The 23,730-nt window shown below is 41.1% G+C and overlaps 1 protein-coding gene across 7 annotated transcripts in view; it reads right to left on the reverse strand.

Moving 5' to 3' along the window:
- LOC120915320 (serine/threonine-protein kinase BRSK2-like) overlaps nt 1–23,730 on the reverse strand; it is a 375,368-nt gene that overhangs the window by 28,286 nt on the left and 323,352 nt on the right. For all 7 annotated transcript variants that reach the window (XM_040325720.1, XM_040325719.1, XM_040325718.1 and 4 more), the window contains 2 exons: nt 18,787–18,951; nt 7,488–7,585 (listed from right to left, as the gene is read on the reverse strand). In XM_040325720.1, the coding sequence (XP_040181654.1) occupies nt 7,488–7,585; nt 18,787–18,951 (263 nt within the window). The remainder of the gene's footprint in view (nt 1–7,487; nt 7,586–18,786; nt 18,952–23,730) is intronic.

The raw sequence follows: 23,730 nt of genomic DNA on the forward strand, positions 1-23,730 counted from the left end.
AATAACAGAATATGTACACCACACAGCCTGTGAAAGACTATCTTGTAGGGAATAATGGCCAACCTGAGCCAGACCCAATATCCTGCTTTTAGAGTACATGCCCAACCCTTGTGACTAGAAAGTGAGCACTGGAGGTCGTGTCTTACTTGGCTTCATAGAGGCTAGGCTGTTTGAAAAATTGACACAGCTTATAAAATTAGCTGCCTGTCTGTTGGGAAGGTGTTTTTTTCATTGTAAGTACAGCTATTGTTTGTAGAAACACTATAATGATTTGGGGTCAGTTTTCTTTTACATTTTTAATAAACCTTTATTACATGGTGCACCCATGACACTATGAGATGTCATGGATCTTTAAATTTTATAGAGCGTCAAATATTTTTTAGTTTTAGATAGATTAGGGAAGGGTTAAACTCCTATCAGCTCATTTGTTGCCTTTGTCCCATTGGAAAGATTTCTCGTTGTTTCCTTTCATGGATATACAACAGGAAGTAGGAGGAAATCGATCCAAAGTGAAAGGAATTCTGTCTTAGGGCCCTTAGAGAGATGTTGGCCAAGAAGGTATCCATATTGGAGAATCCCCCCTCACTTTTTTGATCCCCCTCAAAATCTTGGGATTTGCCCTGATATATTTCCTCAGTGACCACAGTCACCAGGAGAAATAGAAGGGTGAATCTCCCAAGTTGGGACACAGACAGCAGTAAAAAAACTTTATAAATATTCTAACCTTTACATATACTGTAAGGGCTTTTTAGTGAGAGAACATAGCCAAAGCTGTATGCTTTCAGACTTCCACTCATAAACCTCATATGAACAGACTCCTCTGATTTCTAGTTTTTCCGCTGTGTGTGTTCATTTGAACTTCACCTACTGAACTCTATAAACAACAAGCAACTATGTAAAGTCAAGTAGACATGTATAAAGGACCTAGAATTTTGCCTGCTGCCTGCAAATAGGTAAACATAAAACAATCATATGCTAAATGTCATATATACCTGTAAAAAAGGAAATACATTTTTAAACATGTAGTTTTTAATCCTAAACATAATAAACAAAGGAAAAATATACAAAAAACACTATACTGTCCCTTTAAAGAAAATATACTTGGTATTTTTCCAAAGAATGCAAAAAAATTATTTTCTAACACTGGTTTTAGTGTGCCAAAATAACTATCAGGAGGATTGTGGTAAATTGCCTTTTTATATCCAGTATCTCTGCTACATTTCTGCTAGTATAATGCATACATTATATGCATTTATTAAGCACCTAAAGTAGTTCCTATATATCCAGAAAAAGAAAACATCAAATTCAGTTATGAGAATAACACATTTGATAGGTATAAAATAGTGTAAAATATTGTAAAATCTAATACACTGCTGTTCTTAACTTTTAGTTTTAGGAGATTTGGAGTGGGATTTGGTGGTGTCGCTACAATTTTGCTCACTGTTCTCCGTGCTGGAGGCATGAGGAAGCAAAACTTTTCCTTTTCCAGGAAGGCCACCTCCGCACAGAGACACAGTCCACAGACAATAATGGTGACTGATCCTTTGCTCTCTGCCTGCTATTTTTAGCACGGCTTAAGCCCCGTTCACACAATTGAAATTTCCGATGGAAAAAGTCTGACTGTGTGTATGCCCCATCAGACTTTTTTCTGAGGAATTCCATCAGAATTTAGATAGAGAACACGTTTTCTTTTACTCCGATGGAATTCCGTCCGAATTTCGATGTGAGTTTGGCCAGGCAAAAGCCTGATCATGTGTACGGGGTTTACAGAATTCAGTTTCTCTTTCTCTTAGCTCCATCTGCTTATATTTCAGCCCAGTTTTTCCACGTTTGGACAATCCAAACCTATTTCAACAGGTACACCTCTTCTGAACCCCTGAATTGGTGCTAATAAATACAATTTGTGTAGTGCTACCCCTGCCACTGACTTTGACTGGTTCTCCCTCAAACAGTACAGAGGCCACCATCCACCCAAGCAACAGTCTATTCACTCCAGATCCAATAAACAGTCTAGTGGTTGTCTTTCTGATTTATTGCTTGTAGAACTTGTAATGGAGAGAGCGTAGGTGTGCGCAGCCTATTGCATTGGGGTTTGCACCCCAAAGCAAATGAGTATGTGTTTGTGTGTGTGTGTGTGTGTGTGTATATATACATATTTATGAATGAATGAATGAATGAAAACTTATATAGCGCAGCACATGCAAACTTAATCGCCTCTGGGCGATATATGTATATATAGCAGTAGAGCAATGGACAGTGTCAGTAGAGCAGGGCACGGTAACAGAAGGACAGAGATTGGTGTCAGTAGTTTATTTTCTTATTACTTTTTTACAGTTTTATTATTTCTTCCAATATTTTTTCACAATATTTTTTTATTATTGTTTTTTACCATTTTTTAGGAGCCCCATTGGGGAACTTGGGGGAAATATCAGGGGTCTAAAGAGGCCCAGATGTCTCACTTTGAGACAGAGAAAGGGATTGAGAACAGAGATTCCCCAGTCCCTTTCTCTGCAGCCAAGCAGCAGGGGGGATTTGCTGAGGGTGATTAGGGTGTGCCCAGGCACACCTGGCACACCCTATGCGCACGCCTATGGGAGAGAGGATTAGGGCATGGGATACTCAAAACCATTAGCAATTGCCTGTAAGAGGACAATATTCTCCTTAAGAAACAAGGAATATTAGACAGTGCACAATACAGGAGGGCACACTTCTCTAAGTTCACAGTCCATGACAATGCTGAGGATGAGAAATGGCCAGTATCTGAGACACTATGAGAGCAGTCTTACTCCAAGCAACATCTGGCACTTATATCCCAAAAGCACAAAGTCACAGGAATAAATTCAAGATCGTTACTCACAAGTCCATGGACAGCTACCACCTTCAAGGCTCCTCCAGACACAACCCAGTGAGCGAGACAGTCCTTCTCTAGACCAGATTTCTTTGGTGAAGTACTACAGTCAGTTCCAGATCCCTGCCTCAGGGGCAATAGTCCCCTGAAGCTTTGAACTTTCCTTACTGGATAAAGACCCTGTCTCCAGGACTTCACACTATATATCAGCTTCTCTAGCCACCATATGGAACACATACTCAGGGATTGGCTTGGCCCTTATCAATATTCATGATGGTTGTGTGAATTCTCCTTCCCTAAGCTCTAGAAACTTCTTCTAAAGACAGGGGGAAGCAATCAAACTCCCAGCCCATGAAATCTTGAACAGACCAGATCAAACAAATACTGCTCCCTTAATTACAGAAGAAGCAAAAAATGAAATTTACCTAGCACCCTATGCTAGGAAGATGCTATATCTAGAACTGTTGGGATGCATTCTAGTTACATCACAATACCTGCAAAATGTCAAGTCGAATTTGGAAATATGGTTTTGTTCAAATGAAAAGGATATGAGTAGAGCTTAAATAAATATGTAGTGAGGTTTAAAAGTGTCACAATTTTATATTTACACTGGTATTACAGCTCTGTGCTGCAAGGCCATGAAAAAATCACTCTTTAATTTCTTAAAGTGTACATTTGGAGATATTGTGCCTCATCTGATCCACCTGTAAAGTGCCCTGAGACCCAAGAACACGTAGATACTCTGCAATACAAATACTGGGATTGATTTACTAAAATTGGAAAGTGCAAAACATGGTGCAGCCCTGCAGAGAAGCCAGTCAGCTTCCAGGTTTATTTGTCAAAGCTTAATTAAACAAGCGGAAGTTAGATGGTGATTGGCTGCCATGCAAAGCAACACCAGATTTTGCACTTTTCACTGCACTCTCTACTGACCAGCTTCCATGCTTGTTCCATTATTCGATTCTTCACATCTCATATATCTTACTATTTGGTTCATTGTTATGGCACATGAGACAAGAGGGGAAATCCAGAGCCAATGACCAAGGAACATGCTTGCTCAGACACTGGGTGTTGACTTGTGGGCATAAGCATGGGAAGACTTGCTGTGAGGAATCAGAGACATGGGAAAGGAGGCTAAGGGGGAATGATGAAAACTAAATGTAAAATGTACTGGCAGTCTATGCTGACAGCTATCCCTTGCAGATACCATTTAGCTTGTTTTCCATGCTCACACTAAATGGCAAGTCCTACCAGAACTCATTTAATCTCATTGATATGGTTTCATGCATAAAACACTAGATCTGTGTTTGAAATATGTTTTCCTGGGCAGGTAAAATGTGAAGCCTCGTACACACAACCGAGGAACTCGACGGGCGAAACACATCGTTTTCCTCGTCGAGTTCCTTGTTAGGCTGTTGTCAGGGAAGGTTCCCCCTGCTGGTGTTACTGCTATGTTATCCTTGGGCTGCAGTACTGGCGTCCACCAGCGGGGCGTTCTTGGCAGTATGGAGCATACAGCCCTTCCTGCGTTCAGGTGTGACCTGAATGCAATCAGCACGCCTCTATAAATACCCGGCGTGTGTAATCACCCCTCGCCCTGGTATCGTCATACCTCCTGGACCTGAGCTTGTAGTTGACCCTGATTTCTGGACCTGATCCTGATCCTTGATCCCTGCCTGGACTTGTCCTCCCTGTGTCCTGATTCCTGTCCCCATCCTTACCCATCTACTGACCTCCCATGTGTATGACCTTGGCTTGGCTCGTTTATGAATACGGTATTCCCCTTTATTTGTACATACTCTTTGTCGTTTTATTGTGCACTGGTGGTTCACACATTTGTAAATAAACACCTTTTATTTCACTACTCACCTTGTTTGGTTCCTCTGTGCGGTCACACAGTCTGATCTACCAGCATTCCTGACAGTATACCAGGGCCCTCCCTTGATCAGACGTGATTGCTTTGAGGAACCATACTGGTGTAGTGTGTGGCTCTAAAGATGGATTTCAATGAAATCATTTACTATTCTCTGCTGGCAGAGGAGGATGAGGAATATTGTCGCCAGGTTTTTGAGGGATGGACAAGTGACCAGCTGATGGAAGCCATCCGATCAGCTCATTCCATGGTGGATCAGGGTTATATGTCTTATGATGATGTTCAGGCATTAATTCGGTTGTGTGTAAAGCCAGCTCTGTCATTTATTCCTGATGGCAGTGACGATTTCTCTCCCCCCTTCAGTCATGACCAAGTTGAATCCCTGGTGTGGTTATTAGAGGATGATCCGACGTCTTTTGATGAACATTATTCCTCTTGTTCCCAGCAGAAGTTGTCTGAGTGCATTTGTTCTGTGCAGTCTCTGATTAGGCAAGGTGTGTGTGAACCTGCTTTTGTTCAGCCTGTGCTGCAGGCATGGTCAGATCTCCTGATTTTTGCCAAACCACCTGTTTCCAGCCCTGCCATTAACCACTCACCTTCCCAAAGATCCATCTGTCCATCACCAATGGCAACCCCAGTCGAAGCTCAGTATACACTGCTTCCCACCAGATACCAATATCCAGTCTCTGCTCCCTGTACCTATCCTGCATACAACCCACCTGTCTCTTCTCAGCCGCCTACTAACCCACAAAAACTTCCTCCAGCTACTGTTCCCTCTACTCTGCCATATCCCAATCCTCCTTTCCAGTCCGCTGCACCCCTTACCTACAGAGCTTCTGTGGCTAAGCCCAAGAAAAAACAAAAGTTTTTCCCAACCAAGATGATCCTGCCAGTAACCAACCTGCTCCAGTCTGCTTGCATGCCAGCTGAACCTGATTCTGCCAAACCTCTATCTGCTATGCGGCCTGTTTGCCAGCCTGAAGTTCCTGTGCCAGTTTGCCAGCCTGAAGTTCCTGTGCCAGTTTGCCAGCCTGAAGTTCCTGTGCCAGTTTGCCAGCCTGAAGTTCCTGTGCCAGTTTGCCAGCCTGAAGTTCCTGATCCTGTATGCCAGCCTGAAGTTGCTGTGCCAGTTTGCCAGCCTGAAGTTGCTGTGCCAGTTTGCCAGCCTGAAGTTGCTGTGCCAGTTTGCCAGCCTGAAGTTGCTGTGCCAGTTTGCCAGCCTGAAGTTGCTGTGCCAGTTTGCCAGCCTGAAGTTGCTGTTTCAGTGCCATCTGCCCTGCCTGTTTCAGTGCCATCTGCCCTGCCTGTTGTGTCCCTGCCCGCTGCCCAGCTCGACGACCCGGAGTTTGCTGCCCAGCTCGACGACCCAGAGTTTGCTGCCCAGCTCGACGACCCGGAGCCTTCTGCCCAGCTCGACGACCCGGAGCCTGCTGCCCAGCTCGACGACCCGGAGCCTGCTGCCCAGCTCGACGACCCGGAGCCTGCTGCCCAGCTCGACGACCCGGAGCCTGCTGCCCAGCTCGACGACCCGGAGCCTGCTGCCCAGCTCGACGACCCGGAGTTTGCTGCCCAGCTCGACGACCCGGAGTCTGCTGCCCAGCTTGATTTGCCCCTATCTGCATCCCAGCTTGATGTACTTTTTGCCCAACTTAAGATTTCTGTACCCGCTGCCCAGCTTGAGCTGCACTTTGCCCTGTTAAAAGTCATGGACTTTCATCCGGCCCAACCTGATGTGACTTTATCTGCTGCCCAGCTTGACACCACGGACTTTCCCCAGCAACATCTAATTGGAGCGTCCGGAGGCCGCTCCTTTGGGGGGGGGGGGTACTGTCAGGGAAGGTTCCCCCTGCTGGTGTTACTGCTATGTTATCCTTGGGCTGCAGTACTGGCGTCCACCAGCGGGGCGTTCTTGGCAGTATGGAGCATACAGCCCTTCCTGCGTTCAGGTGTGACCTGAATGCAATCAGCACGCCTCTATAAATACCCGGCGTGTGTAATCACTCCTCGCCCTGGTATCGTCATACCTCCTGGACCTGAGCTTGTAGTTGACCCTGATTTCTGGACCTGATCCTGATCCTTGATCCCTGCCTGGACTTGTCCTCCCTGTGTCCTGATTCCTGTCCCCATCCTTACCCATCTACTGACCTCCCATGTGTATGACCTTGGCTTGGCTCGTTTATGAATACGGTATTCCCCTTTATTTGTACATACTCTTTGTCGTTTTATTGTGCACTGGTGGTTCACACATTTGTAAATAAACACCTTTTATTTCACTACTCACCTTGTTTGGTTCCTCTGTGCGGTCACACAGTCTGATCTACCAGCATTCCTGACAGCTGTCGAGGAACTCGACAAGGCAAGTTTCTCCATTCCCGTCGAGGAAATAGAGAACTTGCTCTCTTTTTGGCTCGTCGAGTTTCTCGACAGTTTCCTCAACGAAAATGTACACACGACCGGTTTCCTCTGCAAAAAAATATCTCCCAGCAAGTTCCTTGCTGGTTTTTGCCGAGAAACTCGGTCGTGTGTACGAGGCCTGAGACACACCTTCAATGATGGTTACACACTAAGCAATGTTCAATTCAATCTGTATTTTTCTGCAGGTTTCCTTTACTAAAATGGGCACATTGATCAAGGTCACCTACAACCAGCAGCCCGTGAAATAATGTTGGTATGAGCTTGCCTTCTGTGCTGTGGTGCCCAGTGTATGATCTGCATTTATTGTACAAGGTTCACTATTGTTATGCACTATTAGAGCTAAGTCCATACCTATGTCATTTCGAGGAGGGAGATCTTCATCCTCACAGCTTGGATATCTTTCTTTGCGGTCAAGTAGAAGGTAATAAATCATCTTCTCCTGGTTTTCCCTGCAAAATATTTTTCAAATCAATAAATAAAAAAATAAAAAATTGATGTGGAAAGCATACAGAAAGAACAGTAATGGATATTTCCTTGTCTTTCCTTTAATACACTGGTAGGCTCAACGGGCCAGATTCACATAGAATTCCGGCGGCGTAACGTATTGCATTTACGTTACACCACCGCAAGTTTTACGGGCAAGTGCTTGATTCACAAAGCACTTGCCTGTAAACTTGCAGCGACGTAGCATAAATCCGTCTAATTCAAATGGGGTGTGTATCATTTAAATTAGGCGCGTTCCCACGCCGAACGTACTGCGCATGCTCCGTTTTGAAATTTCCCACCGTGCTTTGCGCTAAATGACGTCGCACCGACGTCATTTTTTTAACGGCGACGTGCGTTACGTCCTTTCCTATTCACGGACGACTTATGCAAAAAAAAAATTAAAATTCGACGCGGGAACGACGGCCATACTTTAACATGGCAAGTCTAAATATAAGCCAAAAAATAGCAGCTTTAACTATACGCCGGGGAAAAGCCGACTAGCGACAACGTAAGAGAATGCGACGGCCGCGCGTACTTTCGTGAATCGCCGTAAACAGCTAATTAGCATACCCGACGCGGAAAATGACGCGAACTCCACCCAGCGGGCGCCAAAGTATTACACCTACGATCCGAAGGCGTACGAAGCCGTAAGCCTGTCGGATCGAAGCCAAAAGCCGTCGTATCTTGGTTTGAGGATTCAAACTAAAGATACGACGCGGCAAATTTGAAAATACGCCGGAGTATCAGTAGATATATTTCTTCTGTGAATCTGGTCCAACCTTTTTATGGGCCTTAGCCATAGATCCATGAGTTTCTTGTGGAGCTCCCAACCTAATGTCATTATAGATTATGCATTTCTCTCTATATAGATATGAGGGGTCTTCAAAAAGTTTCTGCACTTTTATATTTTCGTGAGGGAGGGAGGAATAGTAATTGGTCGTATCTGAGAGTGTCATGTGACTAGCCTGTCTGGCAAGATGGCTGACTTTGCAGTTTAGTATAAGAGTTGTCACGCTGTGGTCAAGATGCTTGCGAAAGCTGTGCTCAACCAAAAACAAGAAAAATGCATTGCAAAGCAAGGTGACTATGTAGAAAAGTGATGCAATTTGTTTTTTACATTCTTAATAAATAGAGTTAAAAAAAGTGAAGAAACTTTTGAGAAAACTTTTTGAAGACCCCTTGCTTTATTTTAGACTATTATAATGGCAAGTAAGAAAAAAAACTGGTTAGTATCTCTGGGCCAAAGCAGGTACATTTGAGTATATGGAAGCTTTGGAGCTGTGTTAATCAAATAGAACCCAACAAGAACTGAATATCAAAATACATCGAGTATGGTATCAAAGTATATGTAATTGCTGCAAATGCTAAGTGGACCAATGACATGAGGCAGTAAGATGTGTCTTACTCTCCTACAATCAATAAAGTGTTTATGTAGACGGCAAGATTTTCTTGCAAGATCCATTAAGATACAGCTAAAAAATGTTCTGCGAGAAGTGAACAACCAATTAAACATAGGTACAGACAGTACCCACATGCATGAGAATCTTAGCCACGGGTAATTATATTAAGACTCTTTAGTTACAGAAACATGTAAGGCAGTACAAAGAACCTGTAGAATCTATTATTTTTTTTTCCAAGTGTATGTCCTATTGAGGAGATATACTTTCTGATCCTTTAGACACAACAGTAGATTAAAGCAAATCTCTCCAAAGTAAGGGGAATTCCCCTTACACAGCTGTCACCACATCATGTTTTCTTGTTGGAAGATTGCCTCTTTATTTCAATTTTAGTGAAAGTATTTTCCCTTACTTTCAGTAATAATGACAACTGTCAATAGCATACAAAGAGAGAAAGAATCTCCCTACTGGGAATATAGACCACAATAAAAACCTGACCGGGGTAATAACCCTTTCCTACTCTATCCAAAGCTAAAAAGTAGCTTTGTCTTAAATTTAACTTTAACTGTTTTATAGTTCAACCTAAAGACAAGACAAGTCATTACCCACCCAGTTATTAAAAAAGAAGTGTAGAAAAGCAATCAATTTAGTTCTAATTGGCTCTTAAATCTGTTACAGGCTATAAGATTAATTGGCGTAAGATGCAATCATATCTCAGAAATCACCAGGTTTGCTATTCTATTGTATGAAATAATTGCACTGCTTCGTCCTTGCCCAGTAAATATTAACTTCATTGACATTGTCTACTATGCTAGCAGCAAACTGAAGCTGCTGTCCCAACACAATCACCTCTACTTAGAGTTCTGCATATTTAAATTTAATGGGCCTTGTGTTTAATGTACTTTTCAAGGAGAACTACACTCAGATGAATAAAGGAGGTAAGATGAGGCTAATAAGTTATTATCAACTAGCTCTATGCCTCTTTTTCTGCGATTTGAAGTCGGAGTCTCATACTGTTGTCCTTTAGTCCTGGTCCTTGGATATACCTATGAGAGATTTAGATATCCCATTTAGATATCCCTGTGCTGATGAAAATCATCGGACTTGGTATGTCTGCTTCTCCCTTTTGTTTAGCAGCTGTGGGTTTCCATTCCATACTGTACAAAATCAAACAGTTTTGACCTTGCATTCGTATCCATTATCCTCCTTTATGTGCTGTATGAGTCTCTAAGGGGTTTATTTTAGATTACATAAAGGTATTAATATCTTCCTTCATTTCTGAATTTTTAAAAATTGTATCAATATACATTTATCTTCTATTTTAACTTTTTGTTCTTTAAGGCAAAATAATAGTCAAAGCTAAATGATTAACTCTAAAAATGTATTAACTCTTAAAAAAAAATTAGCTACATAGAAATAAGACCCAATATAAAGGGACTCAGAGAACATACTTGTATTTTTCTTTGCATATACCAATTAGGCGATTCATGGTTCAAATAAAAGTGATACACATGTTGCCTTATGAGATTAGCAACACACATATTCACCCTTTTGCTTATAATAAATACAACTTTTCTAGCTCATACTGTAATTCCATTATTTCCATCTAGTCCAACATAGAACACCACTAATAAGCCTAATGCCCCATACACACGATCGGAAATTCCGACAGCAAAAGTCCTATGTGAGCTTTTGAACGGAAATTCCGACCGTGTGTATGCTCCATCAGACTTTTGCTGTCGGAAATTTCGGCAGAAAATGTTCGATGGGGCCTACACATGGTCAGAATTTCCGACCTAAAGCTCACATTGAACTTCTCTTGTTGGAAATTCTGATCGTGTGTACGCGGCATAACAGTACTTCATTCATTCGCAGGAAACAGTGAATGAATGACACGACAGTGTGGGGCTCTGCTGTTTTCAAAAAGTGACTATCAAAAAACTACCTATGCAGATAAGGGATGCCTAAAGGTAAAAGCAAGCTGTGCAGCTTTGACCAAAGTTACCTATTTACATCAGTCAGGTTGAAAAAAGACACTGGTCCAACTAGTTCAACCAATAAAAAAAAAAAAAAAAACTCCATATACACCTTTTCTATACCCGCATGTGATCCTGGGGAAGGAAAAAACCCTAATAAAGCTTGATCCAATTCACTCTGTTTTGCTTTGGGTGAAGACATTGCGGGCGCCCTGGACAGGTAAGTGTCCATATTTTACAAGTCAGCAGCTGCAGTAAGTATTTGTTGCTGCTGACTTGAATTTTTTTTTCTGGGGGAACTCCACTTTAAGGCTAAGATCCTCCATGCCATTTATTAGTCTGTTTGCCCTGCTCTGCCCTTTCTGCAGTTCCCCAATATGCTTTTTGGGAACTGGTGCCCAAAATGGAACTGTGTATTCCAGATGAGGTCTTGCTAATTTGCACATGGGCACAATTATTTCTCTTTTTCTGAACTCTATACCTCTTTTAATACAAGAAAGTATTTTGCGATCTGTAGAAACAACAGCTTGACATTGCGTGCTAATATTAAGTCTCTGATCTACCAGAACACCCAGATGCTTCTCTACTATTGACTCCCCAGTTGTACTCCTAGAATGTATAATGCATGCATGTTTTTACCCCCCAAGTGCATAACTTTACATTTATGAACATTAATCCTCATTTGCCACACTGTTGCCCAATTAGACAATGCATTGAGGTCGGCTTGTAAGTTGGAGATATCCTGTGAAGTCGTTATTCCACTGCATAATGTCATTTGCAAACACTGAAATTATACTTTTAATCCCAGACCCTATATCATTTATAAAATATATTTAAAAGTAAGAGTCCCAACACTGAACTCGGCATACACCACTAATAACCTAGACCAATATAAATGATTAATCACTACTGTCTGAATACAGTCTTTTAGCTAGCTTTCTATCCATATACAAACTGTTTTTTTTTTAAACTTGTAGACTTTAAGCCACAAATTAGCCACATGTGGGGAACTGTGTTAAACACTGTGGGCCAAATTCTCAAAAGAGATACGCAGGCGGAACTGCTGTTCAGCCTGCGTATCTCTGTGCCTAACTTTGGAAATGATCCTCAAAATGATTTTTCCAAAGTTAGGCAGAAGATCTGACATCTGTAAGACACTTACACTGTCAGATCTTAGGATGCAGTACCGCATCCGCCGCTGGGGGCATTTCGAGTCGAAATGCCGTCTAGCGTATGCAAATGAGTACTTAAGCAGATCCACAAAGCATTTAAGCTTTGTGTTTTCTGCATAAGTTACGATTTGCACGCGTTAAATTAGGGCTGGTTTTACAATGTGTAAAGTTAGTACACCATGTAAAACCAGACCTTTTTTTCGTTCGCCGCGATTTTTTTTAAAATTTGAATTTTTTTTCCCGGCGCGTATTTTTTTTTTCACCCGTCGCAACTTTATTGTCCCGTCGCAATCCACAAAGCCCGGCGTAAATTACGTTCGCGCGCTGCACGTCGGGAAAATTACGTCACACGCATGCGCAGTACGGCCGGCGCGGGAGCGCGCCTCATTTAAATTGTAATCGCCCCCCAGAGAGGAGGACCGCCTTGCGACGGAGGCACTTAAGTTACACGGCCTGAAATTTCTAGGTAAGTGCTTTGTGGATCGGGCACTTAGGTAGAAATTTAACGCCTGTGTAACTTAACTGCTGAAAGTTAAGTTAGGCGGCGTTTTTGAGAATTTGGCCCACAGTCAATATCCACATATACTATGCCCATAGCCACTCCTTTGTCTAAGTTTTTTGATAACTGTAGTCTTTTGTGAATCCATGCTGACTGTTGCTTAAAATAATATTTGCTAGCAAAAACTCTTCCATATGGTCTTTTTTTAACTCTCAAATATCTCCCCAACTATAAAAGTTAAACTAAACGGTCTGTAGTTACTTGGAAAAGACTCTGATTAATTTTTATTTATTTTTTCATTCAAGTTTAAGTTTATTTTCAGAAAAAAAGTCATTACAATTTAAGGGACATCAAAAGAAAGTAATACAGTATGATATACAGTCATAAATATCAAAGTACATGTAGTTCATCTCTTTCCCGTTTTTATATTTTTAGATAAGGCACTGTCTAAATGTAATAGAAGTTGCGTACAACATGAAAGTATAAATATCTTGAAAACATTAAAATTCAATCTAAATGACCTCCCCCACCCTCTGAAATTTCATAAACCCTTCAATCCAGTCTAGTCTGACTCTGATTCATTTTTAAATATAGGCACCATATTGGCCTTAAGCCATTCAGTCATTAAAGAGTCTCTAAAAATTAAAAACAATGGACCCGTGGGTGTAAGTCATCTGGCCGAGGTACTTTATTTACCTTTATTTTGTCTGAATGTTTGAGCCATTGTAGATCATTTGGGGGTATGTCAATACTATCCCCATTAAGTATTTGAGTTTCCCTATTTGCCTTTCAATATACAGAGCTGAAGAAGGTATTTAATAAATTGTCCTACTCGGTAACCCCAGCAACAAACTCTATTACTTTATCTAAAGGGTCTACTTGTTCAGACCTGAACTTTTTACTGTTAATATAGTTGAAGAATTTTGAGGGTTTGTCCTAAGCAACCTGTCACTCATTTTCAATTTGTGCATCCTTGATTACCTTTTTACATATTCTGTTATATTCTTTGTAACCTCAATGATGATAGTGTTCCTTCACTTTTATATTTTTTTGAAAAACGTTTTTCTTATTATTTAGACCCCATCACACTCACAGCGTGGACTTGTTAGCACTAATTTTAGCTGTGTTTTACCAACGTTTTAACGGTGGGGTGCTTTTAACCCTCACTGGTGGCTGAAGAAAGGGTTAAATGTGCCTGCAAAGCACCGCGGCTGAAGGTGCTTTGGCAGCAGTGCCCATTCATTTCAATGGGCGGGGGGTGGAGGAGCAGTGTATACACTGCACATAAACCACTCCAAAGATGCTGCATGCAGGACTTTTTCTAACGCACTCAGGCTTTCACACTGGGGCTTCAGGGAAGGTATTTTTCAAGTTTTCTTTGAATATTAAAAATGAATTAAATAGCATTTTTGGTATGTGGTGCTCAGATGCAGTGTAGTTCTGCTTTAACAAGGTAAATTGCAACACTTGAAGTCACAGGAAATTCATTAACAGAAAGCAGATTTTCAGGTAGCACAAAGGTCCATTTATTAAAGGAGAAATGTAGGAGAAAAAAAAATAACATACATACTGGCCTATATGGCAACAGCATTGGTTTAATGCTGCTGCTGTCCCTATGCTGGCTCTAAGACAGAGAAGTGAGTGATCACATAACACTTAGTTCTTAGTCTGCTCTGAGCAGAGAGCAGTGACTGTCAGTTACTAGCTCTCTGCTCTGCCCCTCCAGCACCCACTGGAGTGCCAGGCTGTAAAGGGGACAGGAGCAGCTGGGTCAGGCTGCCAGTCAGGCACCTGGGTAAATGCTGCCATTATTGTCAGGATACTTGCAGAGCCTAAACCGGGTGTGTGATGTCAGCCAGCAGCAGCCTTTAATCCACAGTTGGCTGCATCTGGGTCACAGGAGTACAGAAATAAATGCACTCCTGTGACCCAGAAAAACTTTTGCCATACATTTCTTTTAAATGCACAGTTGCAGCTTTCAGTTATTCAGTAAGGCACTGATTTGTAACAGCAGTTTATCCAGCAATGACACAGAAATGCAGCGTCTTCTCACACAATTTCAGAAACAATGCACTTTTTCAGGCAAGGCCCATTTTATCAAGGTTGGCTTCTGATGGAGGGGTGGCTGACTGGTTACCCAATGTGTCCCTCCTCATACAGAAACCTCTCCCTGAACTATGACCAGTCGGGTCTTGTCCCAGAGCTGTTTACTCACAAAAAGGGCATCAAACCCAGCAGGGCATTCCTATTTAAAAGGACTACCCCACATAAGATGGCTGCTAAAGTCGTTTAGGCAGCTACTGTCCCAGAGATACCTACATAGTCTGCAAAAGAACTATGTTCCTCTGTGCCTCCAATTCCATCTGTACAGAGGCACAGTGCCACCTACTGAATGGAAGAAAAACTACCTTTACAGAGACAACAGTCAAGGAATGAAAGGCTAAGGCTGGGTACAGCTGTTTTTTTCCCGTTAGAAGCCAGTCTAATGAATATTTTTTGTCAAAAGGACATGCTGGAAAATCAACATCCAATCAAGGGACATGCTGGAAAACTAAGCCAATGGCTGCCAGTGCTGATCAGTGTGTTCTGGCAGAGGGGAGAGTCCCCCTGTCAGAACACAAAGGCACAGCAGGGAAGAATGTGGCACTAACATTGCTTGTGTTAGTATGGTGATCTCTCATGTCTCGTACACACGTACGGGATTCCCAGCGGTAAAAAGTCCCCCGGGAATCCCGAGGGGAAAACCGAGAAACTATGCGGTAACTTTTCCCCTGTACACACGAGAGGTTTTCCCGTCTGGAAAACTGCAGTGAGATCATTTGCCGGGAATCCGGGCCATGTGTATGCTCCATCGCAGTTTTTCCCATAGGAAAACTGCTGGGAAAAAGACAGCTGGGAATCCTGGAGGGAAAAAAAAGAACGTTCTCTTTTTTTTCCCCCGCAGTTTTCCTGTCCGGAAAACTGCGATGGAGCATACACACGGCTGGGATTCCTGGCCAAAAGCTCTCATGGCAGTTTTCCTTCCAGGAAAAGCGGTCGTGTGTACGAGGCATTAGTGTTTTTTCTTTCAGCCCGTTGGGTTGAATTAAAAAAACTTTAACTTAACAGTGACCAAATTTAGTACTTTCCTGTTAACATGATATGCTGTCTCCTTGTGACTATAGTTAATAACTGAATTTATGCCTTTTAAACCAGAGCAGGTTGGCTGAAGCCTTTAGCAATATTTAGGGTGTAACATGTAGCATGGTACAAATGCATTGGCCCATGCACCCCACAAGTCCCTGTTTTGAAAGCTAGCATGGAATCTTCTTCCCCTGTTGCTATCACAAACTAAAAAAAAAAAAACAGTGGCCCAGATTCAGTAAGAATTAATAAATTACGGAGGCACAGGGCAACGATTTTGCCCTGCGCCCCCGCAAATTTGTGCCGCTGCCCTCGATTCACGGAGCAGTAGCTCCGTAAATTGCGAGGGCGTGCCGGCAAAATTGCTCGGCGTAAGCGCGCGCAATTTAAATGATCCCGCAGGGGGCGGGAATCATTTAAATTAGGCGCGTTCCCGCACCGATCGTAAAGCGCATGCGCCGTCGGGAAACTTTCCCGACGTGCATTGCGGCAAATGACGTCGCAAGGACGTCATTTGCTTCAAAGTGAACGTGAATGGCGCTGGAATCACTTACGCAAACGACGTGAAATTCAAATTTCACGACGCGGGAACGGCGGCTAAAGACGCCGTACGGAAACTCCGTAACTTGCGTACGCAGGGCTCGCGCAACATTGTGAATTGGTGTTAGTATGCAATTTGCATACTATACACTGAGCACAATGGGAGCGCCCCCTAGCGGTCATCGCAAGAATGCAGCCTAAAATCTGCGTGGCATAAGAGCCTTATGCCACGCAGATTTTAGGCTGCAGTCGGCGTTACGATGTTCCTGAATCAGGAGCATTCGTAACGCCGGCGCAAGCAAGCAATTGCGCTGTGTAACCTATGGTTACGCAGGCGCAATTGCTCTCTGAATCCGGGCCAGTATTCTGTAAACGGGAAAACTAGAAGTCCTGACAGCCTTTGTGGCTGTCGGCTTGTAGTTCTCAATGAACTACCAGAGTGCTGTTGATCGCTCTTAGTAGTTCATTGAGCTTCCTGTCAGAGTGTAACTGCCTGCCGGAGGTATGGGCAGACAGATAGAAAGACAGTATGCAGGACCGTGGCATTACACTCTGGATCTGCTGATCATGGGTGCAATGCTTTACAGGTCCCTAACAAAAAAAAAAGAATAAATGTATATTTTTTACCTTTAAAAAAAGTGCATTTATTATTTTTTGTAAATGTGAACTTATCCTTTAAGTCTCCAATACTAGAACCTAAATATTGGTTTAACTCATATCTCATGGCTTTTATACTGCATAACCCAATTTTTTAAAGAAATAATTCCTGTCTTTCCAACTTGACTGTAAGGCATCCTAACTGTTCTTTACTAAGCCCCTCCCACTGGCGCTAAGCTCTGCCCAAAGATGAAAATTGCTTTATGCAACAGATGCAAAGCGTTTATTCTCCATAATATTCTCTGGTTTCACAGTGTCTGTAGTAGGAGGGAGCTAGTGGACCATAAAAAAAGTCGAATATGCCTTGTCACCATGACTGCCTGGGACAAGATACAAACACTGGCTCATGTCAAGATTGTCATACACAATGCAGAGTTTGTCCAAATTAAACTGACTACCTACAGTAGATGTGGATACATTCTGTAAGATTCAATGCTAATTAAAAGTAATGAAAATTTCCAGGGAGTGATTCCCTATACACTCTGTCCCCTGTACATGATAATCCTTCCTGGAGCGAAGTAGTTTTTGGTGGAATATAAATTGTGGACATAAATATCTTCTATTTTAATAGACATGTGCACTGCAAAAAAAAATTATTTATTTTTTAGTTTTTTGTTTCATTCGTTTTTTTTGTGTTTTTTTTCCCGGTCATTCGTTATGATTCATAAATTTGTACATTGCTATTTTCTTAAATTTGTAAATTTGTACATTTGTAAATTTGTACATTCATAAATTCAAAATTTGAAAATCCGAAAATCTGAAATGATAACTAACTATTAAATTATAGGTATTGTAATTTCCTTTCAAATTTGGCTGTTAGTGAACGCAACGAATACGAATTTATCCGAAGTTACGAATTGCCTGAAATATCAAATGCTGCATCTAAACCAATGGAACGGAACACATTAATAATAAATAATAAAAAGTTTTTATTATTATTAATGTTATTTATTTATTAATAATTCATTACGTTCCATTTGTTTAGATGTGGCATTCGTTATTTCGGAAAATAATTAGTAACTTCGGATAAATTTGTATTCCTTACGTTCAATAACAGCCAAATTCTAAAGGAAATTCCAATACCCGAAATAATAACTTACTAACAGCCAAATTTGAAAGGAAATTACAATACCTATAATTTCCTTTCAAATTTGGCTGTTAGTAAACGTAACGAATACGAATTTATCCGAAGTTACGAATTACCTGAAATAACAAACGCTGCAGCTAAACAAATGGGACAGAACAAATTAATAATAAATAATAATATTAAAAAGTTTTTATTATTATTTTTATTTATTATTATTATTAATTTATTCCGTTCCATTTGTTTAGATGCGGAATTCGTAACTTTGGATAAATTTGTATTCGTTACGTTCACTAAAAGCCAAATTCGAAAGGAAATTCCAATACCTATAATTTAATAGTTAGTGATAGTTAAGTTATTATAAGTTAATTATTATTTTGGATTTCTGAGTTTCCGAATTTACTCATTTCCAAATTTCCAAATTTACGAATTTCTGATTGTGCGAATGTACGAATTTATGAATGTACGAATTTAAGCATTTACAAATGTACGAATTTACGAATGTACAAATTTACGAATATTCTGAAAAATTGGTTAAGCAGGTTTTCGCTAGTTCAGATATTGCTGAATTAACAAATTTGTCAAAATTAGTTTAAAAACTAATTCGGAACTAAGCAAATTGCACATGTCTATATTTTAACACTTAGTAATTTACTTTCAAGCTTTAGCTCATCATTCCTGTGTACATCATTGTGCTTTCCCCTAGGAATACTCACTCTTCATTCTGAAGTTCCTGTTTGAGTTTGGTTTTATCCCTGAAGCAGCCCAGGGAATGCATGCTGTCCAGGACGTCTGGGTCAAACTCACTTACTGAGAGAATCCTTCTGATGGACACTTTTCGGGGAGTGGGTTGTTCAGGCTCGGGTTCATTTTTGCTCCCTCTGTGAACAAAATAATAGTTATACATAAGGTTCAAGGCAAGTGACAACTGATTTAGGGTGCATTATACAAAATATATGCCCAATCAGATTTCAAATATATTAATAATGAAAAACTTTAAAGAAAACCTGTACTAAAAGAAATATGAAAGCTGTCATTGCTAAAAATGCAAATTGTATGTCATTTTCAGTCCTTGTATTTTCAGTCCTGATCTGGAACAAGCATGTAGCTAGTGAAGTATTTTTTTCCCCCCAAACAACTGATCTGCATACTAGTTATGAGATAGGGACTCAAAAATTAAGGCCATTAGATCAACAGACAGAGCAGGCAATCGGCATTTCCGGAAGGTACAGTCAGCAATGGTTGTCTCCGTAATTTCCAAAGTACAGATCTTTTTCAATGAGTAGGCTGCCATTGATGACCTTTCCCTCTAAAAAAAAAAAAAGCTAGTTGATTGACTACCTCTAGTTGTTATACTTTCAGTCCCTGATCTGGCAGAAGCATGCAAATTAAAAGTTTTGACTTTACTTCAGTGATCATGCATGTTGTGGGTCAGTGACTACACACGATTAGGCAACCAGAATTTTTATGAAGGAGGTCAGCAATGGTAGCCCCTATATATTTTATGTAATGGGCTTTCATGATAGCTTACACAATCTCATACATATGTAACGGATGTAATAAGACATGACTAAATAAAAAGAAATTGGAAATTAAATTGAACATATTATTCATGCAGACATTTTGGATGAAGTCCAAGTCTATCCACCATCCCATTGTCTAAGCAACTATTTGACAACCTCAAAAATGGACAGATTCATCAAACATATTTGGGTTTGTATTGGCATGTGTAAAGCTCCACTACAGTCAAAACTTAAAAAACTAAAAATGTAATTAGTTCTTACAAGTTATCATCCCGGTCAATGACTCTGTTGGACTAAAATGTACCTATCTCCCTTCCTCTCTTATAGTCAAGACATGAGATGAGTATATGTCACTAGAACAGAAAGACACACACTACAGTAATAATAACCTTACAGATGTTTCTTTTCACCTGACCACAGACCACAGTAAAAGTCTGATATGGGTTCTATAAGATCTATGAGATCCGTGACATTGCTTTAGGCAGATTTCATTGCATCTACACACTGGGGGTTATTTACGAAAGGTAAATCCACTTTACACTACAAGTGCAAACTACAAGTGCAAAGTGCACTTGAAATTGCACTAAAAGTTCACTTGGAAGTACAGTCGCTGTAAATCTGACGGGTAGATCTGAAATGAGGGGAAGCTCTGCTGATTTTCTTATTAAATCATGTGCAAGCTAAAATGCTCTTTTTAATTTTCCTTGCATATCCCCCTTAGATCTACAGCGACTGCACTTCAAAGTGCACTTTCAGTGCAATTTCAAGTTCACTTTGCACTTGTAGTTTGCACTTGTTGTGCAAAGTAGATTTGCCTTTAGTAAATAACCCACTCTTCATTATAAATTACGTGAGCCTTGCACATACAGGTGTCAAAAAAGAGCCTTTGACATGTTTCTGATTACTGCCCAATGCCCATCAACACTTCTTTATATTGCTCCTATGGATGTCTTTGAGTTCTTTCTGACCTTATCTGGACCTTTGATCTGCATTGACTTGTGTAGGGAGAAAAGCAAAGTGAATGAAAGGTTATTTACATATCTCATGCACTAGTCTGAGACAGGCATTATTTTTTAATTTCCACCCCCACTCCTTTTCTTAAGTCATGTGGTTACTTTTCTGGATTTTGACTGGATGTTAGTGATCATATCAGAATTTAGTGTTAGGCCGCGTACACACGATCGGTGTGGGCCCCATCGGTCAGTTATCCTTCGGTCAAAAAAATGAGAACTTGCTTTAAAATGTAACCGATGGACGCCTAACCGATAGGTCAAAACCGATCGTTAGTATGCAAAAGCATTGGTTAAAAACCTGCGCATGCTCAGAATCAAGTCGACGCATGCTTGGAAGCATTGAACTTCATTTTTTTCAGCACGTCGTTGTGTTTTACGTCACCGCTTTCTGACAAGATCGGTTATTTAACTGATGGTGTGTAGGCACATCAGACCATCAGTCAGCTTCATCGGTTAACTGATGACAACGGTCCTTTGGACCGTTCTCATTGGATGGACTGATCGTGTGTACGCGGCCTAAGGGATACACAGGAGAAAATGCATGTTGACAAGAGGAGTGTAGAGCTGGGCGGGGAGTCTAAAAACAACACGACTCCACCTACCGAGCTCCAGACAACAGACCCACCCACAGAATCTGCAGGGGAGACATTTGACAGGTAAGGATACATGCAGGAGGCTTGTATATCCTTATAGATCAGCACTATGGCAGTAGTTTAGAAAGGATGAGAGTGGGTTTACATCCACTTTAATCCTCAATCAACTAATGAAAAGCAAATTACTACATACATAAAACTATGACCATACACCAAAGCAGAAAGTCACATGTTATGTGAACTGCATCATGATATACACAGGAAAATATAAAGAATTTGCTCATTTGCTCATGTGCATTTGAATTTGTTCTGCCAAAAGCAATGCAAAAAAAGCTACCTTCCCCAATGGCATACAGTGCTGATGCAGGAATTTAACATCACATTGCAGCCTCAGACTCAAGAGTGTAATAATAATCAGACCCAACTCTGATGGATATGTCAATTCTCAGGCCTGGTACACACGACCGAGTTTCTCGGCAAAAACCAGCAAGAACTTGCTATGAGATATTTTTTTGCTGAGGAAACCGGTCGTGTGTACATTTTCGTTGAGGAAACTGTCGAGAAACTCGACGAGCCAAAAAGAGAGCAAGTTCTCTATTTCCTTGACGGGAATGGAGAAAATTGGCTTGTCGAGTTTCTCGACAGCCTAACAAGGAACTCGACGAGGAAAACAATGTGTTTCGCCCGTCGAGTTCCTCGGTCGTGTGTACGAGGCTTCATTTGCCTAACTCTGCATGCAAATTTTGTTCTTTCATCAAGTCCATATGTACAGTACTCGTTTTTCATGACGAGAAAATTGGTCGTGAAAATCGGTCGTGTGTATGCTCCAGAGAATTTTTCTCGACGAGAAAAATGGGCGAAAAAAAATTAGAACCTGCTCTATTTTTTCTCGTAGTGTACACTTTAACGAGGGGGGGGGGGGGGGAACGTGCATGCTCAGAAGCAAGTTATGAGACGGGGAAATTAGCAAAAGCAGCCCAAAGGGTGGCGCCATTCGAATGGAACTTCCCCTTTATAGTGCCATCGTACGTGTTGTCGTACGTGTTGTACGTCACATCGCTTTGCTTGAGCATTTTTTTTTCACAAACGTGTGTATGCAAGGCAGACTTGAGAGGAATTACGACAAATCACATCGAGAAAAACTTTGTTTTTTTCCATGACATAAATAAATGTGTACGCGGCTTTAAGGTGAAAACCAATCCCCAAGGTTAGGTAGCATATGTCCCCTATATGTACTTTCATGCTAAATTTTTCTTGGTTAAAGTATACAGAGTTTAACAGAAGAATGCAAAATAAAGAATATTGTACCATATTTGCTCTGCATTAATGACTTTGCTTCTTTGTTTAGTGAAAGGTTTGCACACATAAAGGACGGTTATATGTGACTCACGGCAATGCTCTCTAGCCTTTCAGCATTGGAAAATAGAACATTATTACCAGCATCTACTGACAACAGAAACGTTGTGACTGTAATCTTTAGTAACTCTTTCATAGACAATATTTGCCTGGGAAAGCTGACCAATAGGAACAGCCTATCAGCTTTAACCTCTAAGGTCAGTGATTATTGACCAATAATCACACAGCTTGATTGCACTGCAAGTCATACCACTCAGTGCTGCAAAGTGCTCTATTCCCTAATAATTACACACCTCAAGTTGTGTTATTGTAGCAATAACTTGCTGAGAAACAAATGAGATCGTTATTGGAAAATGATAAAACAAGGTGTCACGGGCGAGCCATTTATTCCAGCTGTATGAGCCAGTCCTTAAATCAGAAGGCAAACCCAGAGCTCAATATGGTCACTTAATGTTCTCAGACTGGGAACGCTCCTGAGCCGATTTCACACAGAGTTCTATTGTTCCTATAAATATTCTTGTGCTGTGATACAGACATAAATTAGGTCAGCATTATTTGTTTTTTTATCATCCTAAAATGTATTTTGAAGTATTCCAGACGCAGCACAAATCTAATTATACCCCAAAGAATCACCTATGCGTACAAGCATCAAAGACACATTAAAATCAAAGATCTGATTTTTTTATTTAAAAAAGGGGGTTTTCCAATCCTGCACTTAAAAGAAACCTATGCTAAAAAGACTATGGAGACTACTATTGGTGACCTCCTTATAAAAATAGTCTCCATCTTCATTACCTTGAGTCACTGATCTGGAACAAGCATGCAATACAAGGAAGTCTCAAGCCTCGTACACACGCCCGAGAAACTCGACGGGCGAAACACATCGTTTTGCTCGTCGAGTTCCTTGTTAGGCTGTCGAGGATCTCGGCGAGGCAAATTTCTCCATTCCCGTCGAGGAAAAATAAGACATGCTCTCTTTTTGGCTCGACGAGATCCTCGACAGTTTCGTCGTCGAAAAGTGTACACACGACCGGTTTCCTCAGCAAAAAAAAAACACCAGCAAGTTTCTTGCTGGTTTTTGCCGAGAAACTCGGTCGTGTGTACGAGGCCGGAGTCAGAGAGAATCTGCACACTTGTTCCAGATTGGTGAGCAAAAAAATGATTTATGCCAATCG

The sequence above is a fragment of the Rana temporaria genome, chromosome 10 (assembly GCF_905171775.1).
Source record: "Rana temporaria chromosome 10, aRanTem1.1, whole genome shotgun sequence".
NCBI classification, from domain to species: domain Eukaryota; kingdom Metazoa; phylum Chordata; class Amphibia; order Anura; family Ranidae; genus Rana; species Rana temporaria.